At 42.8% G+C, this 18,926-nt stretch overlaps 1 protein-coding gene across 1 annotated transcript; it reads left to right on the forward strand.

Annotated features, from left to right (window-relative positions):
• The first annotated feature begins 2,122 nt into the window (after positions 1-2,122).
• On the forward strand, positions 2,123-18,725 carry LOC131478816 (uncharacterized). The gene is made up of 7 exons (XM_058659386.1): positions 2,123-2,211; positions 4,757-4,826; positions 8,153-8,265; positions 14,224-14,344; positions 16,148-16,204; positions 17,842-17,926; positions 18,682-18,725. The coding sequence occupies exons 1-7, from the start codon at positions 2,123-2,125 to the stop codon at positions 18,723-18,725; spliced, it is 579 nt and encodes a 192-aa protein (XP_058515369.1).
• The last annotated feature ends 201 nt before the right edge of the window (positions 18,726-18,926 follow it).

The raw sequence follows: 18,926 nt of genomic DNA on the forward strand, positions 1-18,926 counted from the left end.
CTTTATATGTACGAGAGATCTTTCTCTCAGTGTATATAGCTTGTGCTGCTTCTGTCTCTCTGTAAATACACTAGACCTGTGCCTCGCCGTATATTGCTTGCTGTTTCTCTTGATACACTCATTACACCATTCTTACCCTAAATATGGCCTGCTGCTTCTCTTTAAATAAGCACCAGACCTTTCCCGCAATATATAAAGCTTGCTGCTTCTCTTTATATTCTTGTCAACCGTGTCTCTATAACACTTGCTTCTTCTCGTCGTTTACGCCCACGTCTTCTCCTCAGAATACAACTATGCAGCCCACACGCACACTCTGCGTGTCGTTCACTGACTACACTGGCCGGTGCTTCTCTCTCTCATGCATGCATACGTTTCTGCCTCAGTATAACACCTGCTGCTTCTCCTTATATATATGCATGTGCATCACTCAGCACACTGGCTGCTGCTTTCACATGGATATCTATATACATATGTATATAGATATGAATGTATATTGAGAATATATATACATATATATATGTATATATATGACATACATATATATATATATATATGGAATGAGTGTACATATAAATATATATATATCTATTTCTGTCACATGCGTGCATACCTCCTGACTACTGCTCCTCGTTAATAAGTCTGGCGTTTGCTCGTCAAATGCATGTATCATCTTCAAATTATCCTCTGCTATTCCTCTCTCCCTATTTATATGTGCACACGTGTGCTTACATATATATATATATGTACTGGATATATATATGTATATAACTCGTCGCCTGCATGCGTTATTTTCTCGGAGCGGAGGATGTGCGACTTTTGACAATAAGTTGGAATGAGCAGCAACCATTGAAATCTACTTTTCTTTCCCTTGCATGATTACTGAAAGCAACGGTCTCTCTGCGTTACTCATGCCACGCTGTCCTGCACATGTACTGACATGCACCTGTAATTAGGCCCATGCTGCTGGTTCTTTCTTTTCTTCTGCGTCACGCAGAGGCAGTGGTTCTCTGTTGAGGCGCCTCATTTACTACGCAACCACCTCGTGGCATCCCGGTTCTCGTCTCTCTCGCTCTCTCGGACCCCTAGTCGCTCTCATTCTTTCTCTCTCTTTCTCGCTATACATGTACTTCTACGTATATATATATATATATACATATATATGTATGTACATATCCCTTTCTCTTCATTCGCCCTGCTTTTATGTATATATATGTGTATGTAGATACCCTTCTCTCGTCCTTCCCGCTACTACTATGTATATATATGTGTATGTACATATCTCTCGCTCTCTCGCTTTCCCCCTATATATATTTCTGCGAGTATGTACAAACATCTCTCACCCCTTCTCACTGTTGCGATATATATATATATATACATACGTGTAGATTTACATACGTTATGAGCATCAATATATCTGTTGGACAGCTACCACACATCTCTTCCTCTTATTTTTTGATGCCCAATGAACCAGTGTTTGCTAAAAGAACCCGCGGCTGCCATGTCTTCTATGTAAACCTCCCAGTCATGCTTTCTTCCTTCCTATTTGTCTACCTACCCCTCTCTCTCTTTCTATACACATGTATATATATATATATATTCATATATATACTTGAGGGTCCTCACTGATTCTACTACTAGTGCTACTACCCCTGCCATAACTACTATCAAGCGAATGATGTGTACTACACTAGCCCTCAACAACACGTACACACCCGCCACACACATACGCACACATACAAACACATAAGCGAACAATTGACTGCACACACACACACACATACACATACACATATACACACACAAAGTACTGACTACACACCCACACACACAGACTCATACACACTCAAACGCCTGACTGCACATACACACAGATCTACAGAAACAACCGACTACAAACACACATACATACATACACATACACATACACTGCCGGCTACACATACATGTAGACACCTACACATACATCCACAAACACAAACAAGCGACTACAAATACACACACACACACACATACACACAAATTGCTGGCTACACATAGATAGACACATACAAATACATACATAAAGTCAAACACAAACGAGCGACTACTACAACCTTGTGCGAGAGTTTTCCTGTACACCGGGATGAAGCTCCTTGCATTATTTGTAGCGCGTTGCGCAGTCGGGTGCGAGTCTCCCGTCATATTTCTTTCTTACGCCTTCGACCTCAGCAGGTACGATGAGTCATAACGCAACATGCAACTTTTTGAAAATTTATTTACCTCTTGCCTCTCCCCATATACAGTATACTCGTGTCCGCATACATATGTATATATATTTCTATCTATCGATCCATATATATATATATAGATGGGGCTCTGGCCGTCGTAGCGCTACACACATCCACAGATTGCCGTGTTAGGTGTGTATGTCATACTTGCACCCCCCACACATCTTATACATGTGTGTGTACATATATATATATATATATTATCTCTCTCATGAAATACATATATATATTACATATGTATGTGTAACGCACTCCTGCAGTGATACCGCTACACACCTGTACAAATGGACACGTTAGTTGTGATAACACTATGCGTATGATGACAAGAAGCACATCTGCAGTAATAATAGGCACATCTACTTGTTGCAGTGAAATGTTAGCTGTGACTTGCACATAGCTGTACCAACATTATGTAGATGTAAATGTATGTATATATATATGTATATATATATGTATATATATGTGTATATGTATAAATGTATATATAATGCTATATATACGTAGATTATATATATATGTATATGTATATATATGTAATGACGTAGCGGTTAGGAGTAATTCCGGATTTGTAAGTACTCTGTTATAGAGACAAGCGAGTATTTGTGACTGTAACAGCAGCAGAAGAGTGCTACTAGAACAGCAGTGGCGAGACTACAAATATACATGTATATATACACAGATATGTATATACATATGTACATATATATATGTACTTCTATATATATACATATATGTATATAAACAAAGCGCTACTAGGCCAGCACTGGTGAGACTACAAATATGTATGCATATATGCACAGATATGTATATCCATATATATATATACATAGTGCCACTAAACTAGCGCAGGAGAAACTACAAATATATATATATATATACATATATATATATTCATACAGATATGCATACATTTATCCATATGGATATGTATCTATATATATGTACAACTATATATATATACGTGTATTTAACACTATGAGGCTCTACTTCAGTAGTAGCAACCTATCATATACGTAAGAGTGATATGTTAATAGTAATAAATCTGCGCATACATATATATGTATATATAGGAATATATATATATATATATGTAACGTTGGGATTCTGGCGCATTAACAGTTCTATATATACTTGCTCAGAGTAACGTGATAGTGACGGCGACAGTAGCAGCAGCACAAGCAGCAAAACGACGTCTTCAGTCGTTGCAGACTGCAGTTAACAGCCACGTCTTACGTTATATAGCACACAGAGAGACGTAGTGATAGTTACATCTGCCACAGCAGCACCCGCAGCAGCAGTAGGAGTAGTGTACTAGTCGTAGCAACCAGCATGCGTTTTTCGTGGTGAAGCAGCTCCCCCATCAAATGTGTATACACTGCATATGTATACGTTCCCATATATATATATTGATATATATATATATAGCAAACGTACGTGATATATTGGTATATATATATATATATCAGTATACCACGTACGTATTCACTGGCAATATATATACATTATGCATATGTATATTTTGGCGGCCTTGATATGTATTTCGTGTGTTGTGTTCTGTGCAGTTATTAACTGTTAATCATACTATGAGAAGCCTCGATGTTCCGCACTGTAGGTTACGATGAACAAGACCCAGGCTCTACGAGTTGCTCTCAGCACAGTCAAGTGTGTGAAAGTATATATAAATGTTAACTATAGATGGATATCTATTCAGTGGCACATACGTATGTCTGTAAGTGTATACAAGTGTATGGAAGTATATATAAACGTTAACTATAGATGAACATTCATTCTATGGCACACACACTAATGTCTGTAAGTATTTAATGAGCGTCAACGTTTGAAAAACGTGTAATAACACAATCGAATGTTAGAAAGCATATACAAATTTGTGGATGTATATATGAATGTTATGTATAGATGAACACTTGTTTGAGAGCGCATACAAATGCGCATACAAATGTTTGTAACTATATGGTGGAGATCGACCCTAGAAAACCTTTGAATTGCACATTCCATCTTTCACATATATAAATGCGTACATATATATATATATATGCATATGTGTCACATTAAAAATGTCAGCTGTAAATCAACGTCAAATAGCACGCTTCAATATTTGAAAATCTCTGAATGATAATACTAGTATTTCTGCTGCACTGTTTTCTATTACATGTAGTAGTAGGCGCTAAAATGAGTGGATGTTTAGAAGCTACTGAGAGTATACAACGACTCATATCCCCACATCAATCCGCACATACACCGACGGAGAGATATGTGTAGATAATTACATATATACATGTACACATGTAATTATCTACACATATATATATGTATATATATATGTATGTTTTGCTTCATAATCAAGTATATACCTGAGAGCTGCTAGCTGCGGCAATCAGTCCCCAGGAGGAAAGACTCAAAAAAAACGGCTACTACTACTACCAATAGTGATACTACTAATGGACTTGTTCTTATTTGCTCTTGTACAGCTACGCCTTCTATCAGCGAGGCACTGTTAAAGAAGCATGCAAGTTTCTAGCCAGACTGGCCATCCCTAGGGTGAGTTACACTCACTATTAGATATACATCTGTGTCTCTCTTTTTCTTTCTGCCTTTCTCTTTCTCTGTGTATCTCTCTTCCTATCTCTTTCTTCCTGTCTTCTGTCATTACCTCTCTCTGCATACCTCGCTTTTTATCAATTTCTCTGTCTCTTTCTATGTAGGGTGACTGCTGGTGAATGACGTTTGTGTTTATCACTTTTACAAGCATGAATGGCCAACCACCCAGACTATATGTCGTGCACACGCCTTCCCCGAGAGAGAGAGAGATAAAGAATTGTGGGTTTCTACAAATTCTCTCTCTTTCTCTCCCTCTCTGTCTCTCTCTCTATGATACATGTGTTGTCTGAACAGTGTGCTTAAGAGGAACTATATTCGCCATAAGTGCAATAGACCGCTCATACGTGTGAGGAGCATCGTATATAGTTTCACTGGCACGGGTAGCTCCATTAGGAGGTGGTGCTGTTTCATATGTGGCTGACGTGTGTGTGGACTGATACGTATATACGTATTTATATATATATATGCCTGAGTAGTCGAGGCAGACGCCTCTGACTACGTATGCATGCCTGAAAAGTAGTGACTGTGCCCGATGTGGCTGACATGTATATTACGGTACATATATCTCTATATATATATGAGTAGTCGAGGAAAATGAGTCTGACATGCGCCCTTTGCTCTATCACTGTGTGATGTGGAGGAGGTTTCTTCTTCTTCTTTTTCTTGTAAAAACGGATGAAGCTGTCATGTGAAAGTGACATGGCACACCCCTTTCCCGTGGAGGGTGCTGTTGAAACTCTCCTTCCCGCGGGATACTAGACGTCTCTAGAGTACGAGAAGCTATATAGTATCGATTGTACTGGTAACGCACAACTGCATATAGCAGAGGCCTGTACAGTGACACACACACACACATACACTTAAAGAATACCTTTCTGATCACACAACAAACATACGCGTCTTCTACTGGGAGTAGATGTGTAAGTGGAAGGCTGCTGAGATTTGTCAACATGTTCTTCATGAGTGATTAATATTTTGTACTTGAGCTTCTTCTACACTATCTATTATGTGTATACATGTGTATGGGCGGCCTAAGGATACGGTATGATGCCGGTGGTGTGCCTGTACCTATATATATGTGAAATATATACATTTTTGTATGTGCATGGTCTATTGCTGTGTTGTCGAGCTACTATCTATTCTGTGAGTAGTAGTACTCCACTTTGTCTCCTGTTTTATCTATTACTTGTATACATGTAGTGGCGACCTCAATATGCAGTGTAGTACTGGTGCGTGTGTCTATATATATATATATACATAAATATATATATATATATGGGGTACTGCTGTGTTGTTGAGCCATTCTGTAATTGCTAAGTAGGAGTGCTGCGCTTCGCTTTTCTCATGTTCATCATATGGCATGTCAGTAAAAGAGTGTGCTGCTGCTGCTGCTGGTGTTTCTGATATTTTCATTGCTGCTACATAGTGTGCGTGTCTGCGTGTGAGCGTGGTGCTCTTGACTGCTGTTTGTTAAAGTACTGCGGGCTAGCGTTTCCCTTGTCTGTATGTCTGTGTTTTGATGTGTACGTCTTCGTGGATGTGTCTTTTTATGTATGTTAGTGTGTATGTGTCTATATGTGTGTGTGTGTGCATGCGTATGTGACTGTGTATGTGATTGTGAATGTGTTTGTGTATATGTGTGTCTGTGTATGGATCTGTGTATGTGTATGTGCATGTGTGTATCTGGGTACGTGTTTGTGAGTGTGTACTTGCTGGTGAGTGAGTACGTGTTTATGTGTCTCTGTGGCTGTATGTGTTTGCAAGTGGGCATGGGTATATATATATATATATATATATGTATATATATATCTGTGTATGTCCGATTCTGTGTCTGCGTCTCTGTGTGTGGGGATAGTGTGTCTGTGTATCTGTGTGTGTGTGTATCTGTGTCTGCGTCTGTGTCTGTGGGGATAGTGTGTCTGTGTATGTGTGTGCCTGCGTCTGTGGCTGTGCATGTGAATGTGGATGTGTATATGTTTGCGTGTGTGTGTGTGTGTGGTTGCGTGCTTTTGATATTTCACCGCCTGCCCCCGTGGAGCGCACTTCCTATTCTTGTTAACATACCCTTCACAAGATAATGGCCGTTTCGATACCCTGTCTCAGGCATGCTGCACTACTACTGTCGCATGCGCTGAGAAAAACAGACCCAGACTCTCCTTATGCTACGGCTGCGACTGCTTCTGCTGCTGCTCGTGATACTACTAGTGGTGTTGCTACTGGCGGTGCTGCTACTACTGCTAATATGCTACTGGTGCTGCTTTTGCTGCTTCTTGTTAGAACACTGGTGCCGCTGCTGCTCCTTGTTATCCTAATGGAGCTGCTGCTGCTGCTCCTTGTTATGCCACTGGAGCTTCTGCTGCTGCTGCTGCTGCTCGTTATGCTACTGGAGCTCCTGCTGCTGCTGCTCATTGTGCTAATGCGACTTCTGCTGCTGCTGCTCATTATGGTAATGCGGCTTTTGCTGCTGTTGCTGTTCGTCCATACGTTACTGGACTCCTGCTGCTGCTTATTATTATTATGCTACTGAAACTTCTGCTGCTGCTTGTCATTACGCTACTGGGACTGCTGTTACTGCTGCTCCTTATTATTTCACTGGAACTGCTGCTGCTTTCCATTACGCTACCGGGGCTGCTGGTGTTGCTCCTCGTTATGCTACTGGAGCTCCTGCTGCTGCTGCTGCTCATTATGCTACTGGAGCTCCTGCTGCTGGTGCTGCTCATTATGCTACTGCGACTTCTGCTGCAGCTGGTGCTCATTATGCTACTGCGACTTCTGCTGCAGCTGGTGCTGCTTATTATGCCGCTGAAACTTCTGCTGCTTCTCGTCCATACGCTACTGGGGCTGCTGTTACTGCTGCTCCTTATAATTTCACTGGAACTGCTGCTGCTGCGTTTCATTATGCTACCGGGGCTGCTGCTGTTGCACCTCATTATGCTACTGGGGCTGCTGCGAATGCTCATTATGGGGGTGTGATGCTGCTGCTGCTGTTCTTGTGCATGCTTTCTCATGCAAAAAAATTTGTTTTGCTGCTGTTGCTGCTGTTGCTGGTGCTGCTCTTCTGCAGTAGAGGCTTTTGCGTGCTCCATCCTGACAACACACACACACACATACACACAGATACACACAAAGAAAGCGTGACGACGCTGCTGTGGCTATTGCTGCCGCGGCTCTACTTGCTTGCTTTTCTGTCAAAGACGTGTCTGTGTGTATTTTCCTGCTTATGAGTCCTTGTGTGGGGTTAGTGCTGCCGCCCTTTGGCCGTATAGGTGAGCCCCACAGCGAGAGAGATAATAACTCATGAAGGCAGCATGGCCTTCGTGCGTCGCTATTTGGACTCGCTGGCGGTTGTCGCTATCACAGACGAAGCCTACCCTCCACGGTAAGAAAGAATTCAGCTCTAGAAACCTCTTCGGTGCCTTCTCAGAAGTGTACATTTATATAGAAATAAATATAAATCTTTATGCATGTATACATTGATATACATACCGTGAAAATACTACTACATATATTCCTCTGCTGCCCCTGAGGTAGGTAGACAAAGGTGTACGCAAATTTGTATGTAGCTAGAGGGGTCCTTGGTGCCTTTTCAAATATATATAAATACATATGTATATCATAGAGAAAGAGAGAGAAAGTTAATTCACTTTTACTGCCTACAGTATATATATATCTCCCTCGTAAAACTGTACTGCCATTGCCGTAGTAATACAAATGTGTAGCGAGCTTTCAAGTAGCTACAAGGTTCCTGAGTGCTCTCTGACATCTCTAGAGGTTACTATGTTTCCTCTTCGTTTGCGCTCTCGAATTACACCAGCGTCCATACATATCTTACGCACGCACACGATACTCCAATATAAATAATGTGTGCACAAATATTTGGGCTTAGCGTCTCGAAATACAGCATCACGCTGCGTACCGTTCCGTACTACTTATGTCTATCTGCTCAGTCAGTTTACGCCTCTCTCTCAGTATTCTTCCCTCTTTTCTTCTTCTTCTTCGTCTTCTTCTTCACAAAGGTCATTTCATGTATACGAGTATATCACTTGTAAGTATCCTTCCCTCTTCTTCTTTTTGTCATTTATACATGTCAGCTTATATATGTATACATGAATATATGGGTGTATACTACCAGTACGTGTACTCGTCCCTCTCTTGTTCTTTTTTTTTCTCAGTGTCAGTGTATATATATATATGTGAGCTTACTACTAGGAAGCATTCTTTCCCCTCGTGTCTTCTTTTTCTCCTTTATAGATGTCAGCTTATATATATATGAATATATGGGTATATACTACCAGTATTTGTACTACTCCTTTTCGTGTTCTTTTCCTTTCTCAGTGTCAGTGTATACATGTATATATATATATATATGTATGTATGAGCTTACCACTAGGAAGCATTCTTCCTCTCGTGTCTTCTTGTTTTTCTTTATACATCTCAGTTCATATATATACATACACATTATATGGGTCTAGAATCTGTAAGTATTCTCTCTCTTCCATTTCTTCTTCTTCCTTATATATGTCAAATATACACGCGTATATGAGTATATTGCCTGTAGATATTCTTCCCTCTCTTCTTCTTCTTCCGCTCCTCTATATACGTCAGTATAACGTGCGTACCAATTTTCAGTATCCTCCTGGCTCTTCCTCTTCGTAGACGTAAGTGTATATCTGGTCGTATGTTTCCCTCTCTTCTTCGTTATGGATGGCGAGTAGTTGCTGTGCAGCCGCGGCGCGTCCCCCTCGCCTACGTCGGTCGGGGACATGCTGGCAGACGGTTATTTGTTGCGGTTGCTGACAATTCCAAGTGACCCATAATCACTTTAAATTCATATGCAGTCTTTTGTATGTGCCCTGCTCGCACCTCTGCTCGAGTAGTATATAAGTACACGCACGTGGGTGTACAAGCACGTGTGCTTACCATTGCACCAGCGCTCTTTTTATTTGCGTCGAACAGAGAAACAGAAGGCGCATACGTTTATGTGTACAACTCCTCATGACTCCCTGTATTGCATGCAGGCTTCTTGCCCCTTGTAAAATGGGCTCCCCCTCTGCTGAATGAGTATTTCACACGCCTTCACGCCTCTCTCCCCGTGCATCTTTTCTTCACTAAGCCAGCCCATCTTCTTTTTTTTCAGGAGTATATACTCCTACACCACATGTAAGCGTATGTGTGTGTGTGTGTGTATGTGTGGTGTGTGTATCTGTCTGCGTGTGCGTTGTGGGTGTGCCTGTGTTGTGTGTGGGTGTGCGTGGGTTGTGTGTGTGTGTGTGTGTATGTGAGTGTTGTACACACGAGTAGGTGTTAGCGCGCACGTAGCATGCATACATGGAGTGCGCCGAAGCGTACTGTCGTATATGCCTGAACAGAACCGTGCTACTACTTTTACTACAACTACTTGTGGGTTGCCTCTGTGTGTGTGTGTGAGTGTGTGTGTATGAGCAACAGCCAGATGTAGTTGTGTGTGTATGTTTGTGTCTGCTGTAATATGTACCTATATTATGTAGGGGCAGTGGCCGGAAGTATGTGCGTGAGTGTATGTGTGTGCACTTGTGTGTGCTGCTCCTTTTATATTATGAATGGGCAATGGCCGGAAGTAATCGTGTGTGTGTGTTTGTGTCTGCTGCTATATGTGCCTGTAGTATATTATATGGGGACACTGGCTGGAGGTATTTGTGTGTATGTATTTGTGTCTGCTGCCGTATGTATGTGGTAGCCTGGGCTTCCAGCTTGTGCAGGATACATACGAGAGGTTTCGGCGCGCAGTTCCCGATGCGGAATGGACACGTCTCAACTCGGAAAGCAGCACGTCGCAAATCAAATCAAACAAACACTCACGGAGTTGTTAAACAAATATCATGTACGTTTGCTGCTTATCGCCGTCGTCCTTCTCCTCCTCCTTTACTACTAGTGTATGTCATAAAAGAGAAGAGGGGGGTTGTCTGTATGTGCGGATGATGTGGCTGTAAGTGTGTGTCTGTCTGTATGTGTGTACGTGTCTGTATGTGCCCGTATCTGTGTGTGTGTGTGTGTGTGTGTGAGTGTGAGAGTGTGTGCACTTGTCTGTGTACGCGTGCACGACAACGAAGAGTAACATCAAGTGTGAAAGCAGCACGTCTTGAATTAAACCCAAACAAACCTCTACGGAGTTGTTATGCGTATATCTATATAACTATATATATATCATGTACGTCTGCCGCGCCGCTCCTCGTCTACTAGTATGTGTCCTGTGGCACAAGAGTTGTGCGTGTGCGTGTGTGTGTGTATATGTATGTGTATATGTCTATTGTGTACATATATGCGTGCATGTATGTATGCATGTATGGATATACGTATGTATGTATTTATGTTTCTCTCTGTGTGTGTGTTTGTGTATGTATGTATGTATGCACAATATTGAGGAGCAGCACCATTCTTCTCTTTTATGTGTTTGTATCATGTACGTCTTCTACATATGTGCTATATACGTATATATGTATACTATCTATCGTATAGACAAACTTTTCGTGTACTTCTTTCATATGTCTAGACGTACGTGTGTGAGTTACTAGACAGCTGGCAGGCGTGTGTCTGCTAGTGCCTCACGCTTCCCTGGCAACAGGAGCTAGCTCACCGCTCTGCACAACCCTTGTTCTCTGTGTGTGTATGTGTATGTCAGTGTGACTGTGTGTGTCTGTATACGTGTATGTATGTGCGTCTGTGTGTGTGTGTGTGTGAGCTTGTGTATGTGTACGCATATGTATGTGTGGTGATGTGTGTGTTTGCCTGTGCGTCACAACAAAAGACGCAGCGATCCATCATCTGTACTTGTTATAGATGCCTTCATGTGTGTCTATGCATGCATGCGTATGCGATATATACATCTTCGCCGATGCCTTCAAATAGGCCTCTGCAAATATGTGCGTGTGTGTGCGTGCGTGTGTGTGTGTGTGTGTGTGCGTGTGTGTGTGTGTGTGTGCGTGTGTGTGTGTGTGTGTGCGTCTGTGTGTGTGTGCGTCTGTGTGTGCGTCTGTGTGTGTGTGCGTCTGTGTGTGCGTCTGTGTGTGCGTCTGTGTGTGTGTGTGCGTGTGTTTGTGTGTGTGTGTGCGTCTGTGTGTGTGTGTGTGTGCGTCTGTGTGTGTGTGTCTGTATGCGTTGCTATCAGACCCGTTACATTTCATTCCACAATACACACTCCCTCACACCCACACACACACTCCCACACACACACACGCACACACTCCCACACACACACACACACACACACACTCCACACACCCACACACACACACACACTCCCACACACACACACACTCCCACACACCCACACACACACACACACACACTCCCACACACCCACACATACACACTCCCACACACCCACACACACACACACACTCCCACAAACACACACTCCCACAAACACACACGCACACTCCCACACACATCCACACACACACACACACACTCCCACACACACACACACACACACACACACACACACTCCCACACACACACACACTCCCACACACACACACTCCCACACACACACACACTCCCACACACACAGACTCCCACACACACACACACGCACACACACACACTCCCACACACACACACGTGAGCTCTATAAGCACTACGTTATGCGGAGTGCGTGTATATGTGCTTCTTCGGCGTACAGTCAGAACGTGGTCGCTCTTATTATATTTCCTTCTACCGCTTGTGGTGATTCCCCTATCATCATGCCACGCGTGCGTATACGAATTAGTGTGTATATACCTATATATCTTTACACGCAGTTGTCTTTGCAGGACACTCTCTTCTTTCAGTGATGGACATGTATGTATGATGCTGGTATATTGTGTGTGAACAACCCTTTTTGTTACGTGGATTGAGAGATTGTATGCACCGTCTCCTCAAGGTTCCTGCTGTTGTTAGCGACTCTTCGTCAAACATATCTAGCGCGCCGAGTAATAATACAGCTTCAACGTGGTGGTGCTGCTGCTAGGGTATCGCCTGGTCGTACACATCACAAAGCCAAGGGAGCGAAATGCTTCTATCTTTCTGCCGATGCTTCTCGTGCTTGCATCCGTCATGTGTAAATATATATATATATATACGTATGTAAATACACTTATACATATGTACATATATATGTATGTACATGTTGACAGACAGCGTAGTCGACTGGTTCTAATCATCTAACCAGAACTACACCATTGCCCCCTCTCTGCTCCTTCACTCACACATAAACACGCAGACACGTACATCCACGAACACACAGAAACACGACCATACATAAAGGCACAGACGCAGATATAGACGCACTCACGGACAAACACACAAACACAGACACACGGACATGCAGACACCAACACACACACACCAGACGTACACAAAACACAGACACACCAGACGCACAAACCACAGACACACGGACATGCAGACACAAACACACACACACACACAGACGTATACAAAACACAGACACACAGACACACCAGACGCACAAAACACAGACACACGGACATGCAGACACAAACACACACACACACACACAGACGTACCCAAAGCACAGACACACAGACACACGGACATGCAGACACAAACACACACACACACACAGACGTATACAAAACACAGACACACAGACACACCAGACGCACAAAACACAGACACACGGACATGCAGAGACAAACACACACACACACAGACGTACCCAAAGCAGAGACACACAGACACACGGACGTGCAGACACCAACACACACACACACACACAGAGACCTACCCAAAACACAGACACGCACAGAGACACCCATTGTGTGCATCTTCATTAAGTGTAAGTGTAGTGATAGGCTGAAAATCTCTGCTCATTGCTGTCCGCAAGGTTCGATGCTGGTTTGCTTGCTAGTAAATCTTCTTTACTTAGCACCTATCGAGGCTGCTCAGAATATAAAATCACATGAATTCTGATTCGCTGACTGGAAGTGCTTCTGCATGCAACGTGGTAGCTGCACCCACAGAGTAGCTACAGCGACCTCCCCATGAGCAGGTATTGCAGCAATACTGTCTACGTACATAGAGTGGAGGGTAGCTGATGTGATTTGCTGTTTTTACTGGTTACGCGTAACTAGCTCTTTGCTGGCAGGAGCAGCAAGAAGACAGGCTCTGCCCTTGTGTAATTATATATTTGTTAGCCCAGATGTACGTCCAGTATTCATGTGGGATAAACAATGTGGCGGTGCTACGACCCCCCGTGCTCCCTACTACTTGGAAGGCCGCTTTCGACAAGCGGTGGTGCATGCATGTGCTCTCGAAAAACATATGTCCTCCATACAACTACTCACTTGTACGGTAGGCTTTTTTTGCGAGAAAGACGTCTGTACGTGATTCGCTTCTTTCGTGAATACGAGGTCCTTACACTCTGCCGAGCAGTAGTCATCGAAGAGTCAACAGTCACCTCTTCTTATCGCACTGGTGTACATACGTGATTTTCCTGTGTGTGCGTGTATGTGTATGTGTGTTTGTGTGTAGTATACATGCGAAACATGCCTTAAGGGAGTGCACGTGCCTGTGTGTGTGAGCATTAGGTCTTGACGTGCTTCAATCATTCTGCCTATCAAGAGGCTCATACTACTCTGGCAGTCTTGCGGCCAGTTAGGGGCCTACAAGCAGCTAGCATACACTCAAGCTATTGTGTATATAACGCACTCTTTGTGACTGGCTTCATAGAGAGTAGGTGCGGAACGGCTGCCAAGCGCCTTTTCACATTAAATTCTGCGCCTGCTGCTTTTGCGAAAGATATACGGCTACATGTCTTTCGACACCTACACGGGCTGGTAGTCTGTCAGCCCCCCACGTGCAGATGGATGGTGGTACTGCTGCTGCGTAGAGCATATACACGCACCCGCCGACGCAGGCACACACACACTAACACTTACACGTACACTCACACATGCAGGCACACTCACACTTACACTTACACTTCCTCACACACTTACATTTACAAACACGGACACACGCACACACACACACTGAGGTGCTGCTGTATCGAAGCTTGTTGTTACTTCTGCTGCTCCTGCTCTGAGAGCGCTTGAAATTGCTGCCGTGTTGGAAGCAGTCAGTGGGGGTCAGGCCGTCCTGCACGTCTGTAATAGCCAGTGTACTGACGCTGAGAGAAAGATAGAGAGAGAGAGAGAATGAACTCCCACCAAACAATAGAGCACAATCTCACGAATATAAGATGTATACATATATATATATATATGTACCGAGATGGCTAAAAATATAGACAGTTATAAATCCACATATATATATATATGTACATATACGTATACATACATATACATACATACATACATACATATATACGTGTATGTGTATCTCTACGTACTTATCAAGTAGTTCAATACAAGGGAGCCCCAGGACTGCACATATATATACATATACATGCATTTATACCATATATATAGTTTATATATAGGTAGCGAGATATGTGATTGTATGTAAGTACACACTTTCTGGAGTGCAGGAATGTGCAGAGGTGCATATAGTGCGTAAACATACGCATATTTTATATATAGTATATATATGCGCACTACATGCTTAGACGCGTATATTGCAGATACAGTAGATACACGCACTCTGTGCATCGTATGTACGCATATTTTATATATAGTATATATGCGCACTACATGCTTAGACGCGTATATTGCAGATACAGTAGATACACGCACTCTGTGCATCGTATGTACGCATATTTTATATATAGTATATATATGCGCACTACATGCTTAGACGCGTATATTGCAGATACAGTAGATACACGCACTCTGTGCATCGTATGTACGCATATTTTATATATAGTATATATGCGCACTACATGCTTAGACGCGTATATTGCAAATACAGTAGATACACGCACTCTGTGCATCGTATGTACGCATATTTTATATATAGTATATTTATGCGCACTACATGCTTAGACGCGTATATTGCAGATACAGTAGATACACGCACTCTGTGCATCGTATGTACGCATATTTTATATATAGTATATATGCGCACTACATGCTTAGACGCGTATATTGCAAATACAGTAGATACACGCACTCTGTGCATCGTATGTATGCTATACTGCATATAGAGCATATATACGTGCTATATGCATCTACGCTTTTACTGCATAGATAAAACATATAGAAACTATATACGCCTCTGCACATGCCTGCAATGAATATAGTATTCTTGTTTTCGTGTGAAGTGGCGTTTGTTTATTGCAGGATCCACGCGGGATGGATCAGACCACCGTCGCTCTTGAAAAGGCCGAGAACGCACAGGTGCGTTGCGACGTCTTTCATTCATTGCATTCACTCTCGTTTCGTCTGCTATTGCCGAAGCATACTCACATATATATGCATCTATCACATGCCTGTATGCATGAAACCAATTCTGTTATCGCTCTCCCTATATATCCATGTACGTAAATGTACGAATATATTCATATATATTTATCTCTTTATATACATATATATACACGTATACATGCTTACATATATATATCAGTCTGTATATACATGCGGCACCCCCTATTTATAGCATTCAGTTTCACATATATACATATATATATATATATATATTTATGTATATATATACCTCCCCACACATGCCTGCCTATATATCTATAGATATATCCCGCTATGAATACACATATGAATACATATATATCTGTATATACTAAACGCACATACATATGTATATACACAAAGATACGGCACTCCCAGTGGATAGAGTTCATATATATATATATATATACATTCCTATACTATCTCATAATATATATATATACAGCCATATATTCAACAGCGTATAATTTCTTGTGTGCATCTTGTTTATATATGCGGCACATGAGGTGTATACGCCCATCACTACTAGGCTCCCAGGTACATACGCCTTAATACTCCTTCCATGTAAAAGACGCTCGTGTATGCTTCGACACACAGAACCCGCGCCTGCCTCCCCGCGCAGCAAGAAAGCCAGTCTGCCAGTCATACGCTCTTGTTGTTTGCGAAGTACACAAGGTGCACGTGTGTGAGAATAGAAGTACGCCCACAGGAAGAGCTTGCGTGATGTCGCGCACACATACAGAGACTAACACATTATCCACCTGTGTAGTCATCACGTATCGATGAAGCCTCTCTCGTGATGAAGCTGCAGTCGGTTCTCGTTGCTTGAGGGCAAGACAGGCAAACTGTTGCGGCAGATGTCTTTTAAGCGCAGAATCGCGACACTTTTTCATGCCCATGCGGCCACGTGCATGTGGTGCTGGTGTATGTCGTATATATTCTACAATTATTTATATATATATATGAGCACGTTATACGTGTTACTTGATGAATATAAAATTGCCACTTTGATTAACTGCTACTATACATGTATAGATGTACACATTCGTACATGAGTACATTGTACGTGTCTCTCTCTATATTTGAATGTGTATGTTTCCCTTTTGATGTCTTAATATTCTTTGTTACACAAGAAAGAGATGCATGATATACGTGCATTTGTGCGTTGCAGCATACGGGAAACGGCCTGCATTCGTGTGTGCATGTAGTGTACGTTGCTTCTCTCTGGTTTATCAGGAACCCATGCGAGCGATTTTTTATATGGAGACCTCGTACGCTGACTACTAGGATATATGTCTGTGTTCAAAAGTGTGAGGTTTGTTTACAAAAGATCATATATATTCGTATACGTGTATGCCTCTGTATACATGTGTGCGTGTGCATGCGTGTCTGTGTGTTTGTATACACCAGTGCGCATGCCCCGCCCCACACATACAAACACCGTAGGAGACGGAAAAACAGTAGAGCTTGTCGTGCTTCACTACAAAGGCAGCACTCCGAAATGCATGTGCTGGCAATCTTCCTCGCGTCTGATTGAAAGAAGTTGCCCTCCTTTTTTGACATGCGGTTAGGTAGAGGTACGGCGCACGATCGACGCCATACTCCGAAATGGAGAGGACCTGAACGAGCTGGTGCAGAAGTCGGATGATCTTTCTTGTAAGTTTTGAAGATTAAATGAGAGAAATATCTTTCCCATGGGTACGCATACTCCGTTCGGAGCAGCTCGTGGTACAGCGGCTCTCCCTGGCACTGCCGAGCGCTTCTGTGTAGGTCTACCTGCCAATATAGACGCGTTCTTGGTACGTAGGAACATGACTACTGGTATGCTAATAGTGCAGCTACCTATTTTCAGGGACGAGATGAGTGCAAATATTTACGTGTGACCAAGTGCAGACACACTACTGTGATAGGAGTAGCCGTCTTCTGACTGACGTGCCGGTTTGAAAATAATACAACGTCGTTGACGTGGAGTGTGTAAAGCCTGAATAGACCGGATATTCATTTGTGGTGAAGACTTGTGTCTAACAGTGAGTCTCCTTCAATACGTTAGATTGTGTTTGATATGTAGTAAGTTGTGCTCTGCGATTCCATTAAAGGAGTTACGATGCACCTCTGTGAGCTACGGGCTGCTGCTGCTGCTACTATCGCTCGCACGCGAATCCCTCTAACTGTAGGTGCACGTGCACGTGTGTGCGTGCGCGTGTGACAACCGCGCGCGTAGGAATAATACACCGTTTGTGAATGACGCACGCAAGTGCTGTCTCCTTTGATATGTGACTTTCAGAAGCTGTGTCTGCGTACGGACGTCTTTTGTGTTTTGGTAGGTTGTGGCGTTGCCGGGGGGCATCACACAAGGGTATACTCAGTAAAAAAGTTTCTAAGTGTCTTATTGTGCGCTGTCTGTTTTCCAGTGGCTTCAAAGCAGCTCTTCAAGAGCGCAAAGGAAGGCTCGTAGTCACTACAGTTGCTGCAAGGTCCAGTAGTACCGCCCCGATAAGTCCCGAGTCCGCCTTTGCATAGATGAGGAGCACTCTTTAGGAGGGTGAGTGAAGAGAACTTGATTTTTTGCGTGCCCGCCGCGAACAACGCGCATGCTATATCTGTTCACAATGATATTCTGAAATATGAAACGTGCATGAATTAAGACCGAAAATGT

Source organism: Ochotona princeps, unplaced genomic scaffold (assembly GCF_030435755.1).
Source record: "Ochotona princeps isolate mOchPri1 unplaced genomic scaffold, mOchPri1.hap1 HAP1_SCAFFOLD_2484, whole genome shotgun sequence".
NCBI lineage: Eukaryota > Metazoa > Chordata > Mammalia > Lagomorpha > Ochotonidae > Ochotona > Ochotona princeps.

Excerpts from the sequence above, each read along its gene's own strand:
- LOC131478816 (XM_058659386.1), top strand. The coding sequence starts at position 2,123 with ATGAAGCTCCTTGCATTATTTGTAGCGCGTTGCGCAGTCGGGTGCGAG. Across the intron at positions 4,827-8,152 it reads CCAGACTGGCCATCCCTAGG|GTGAGCCCCACAGCGAGAGA; the intron begins GTGAGTTACACT and ends TTGGCCGTATAG. Across the intron at positions 16,205-17,841 it reads AAAAGGCCGAGAACGCACAG|GTAGAGGTACGGCGCACGAT; the intron begins GTGCGTTGCGAC and ends ACATGCGGTTAG.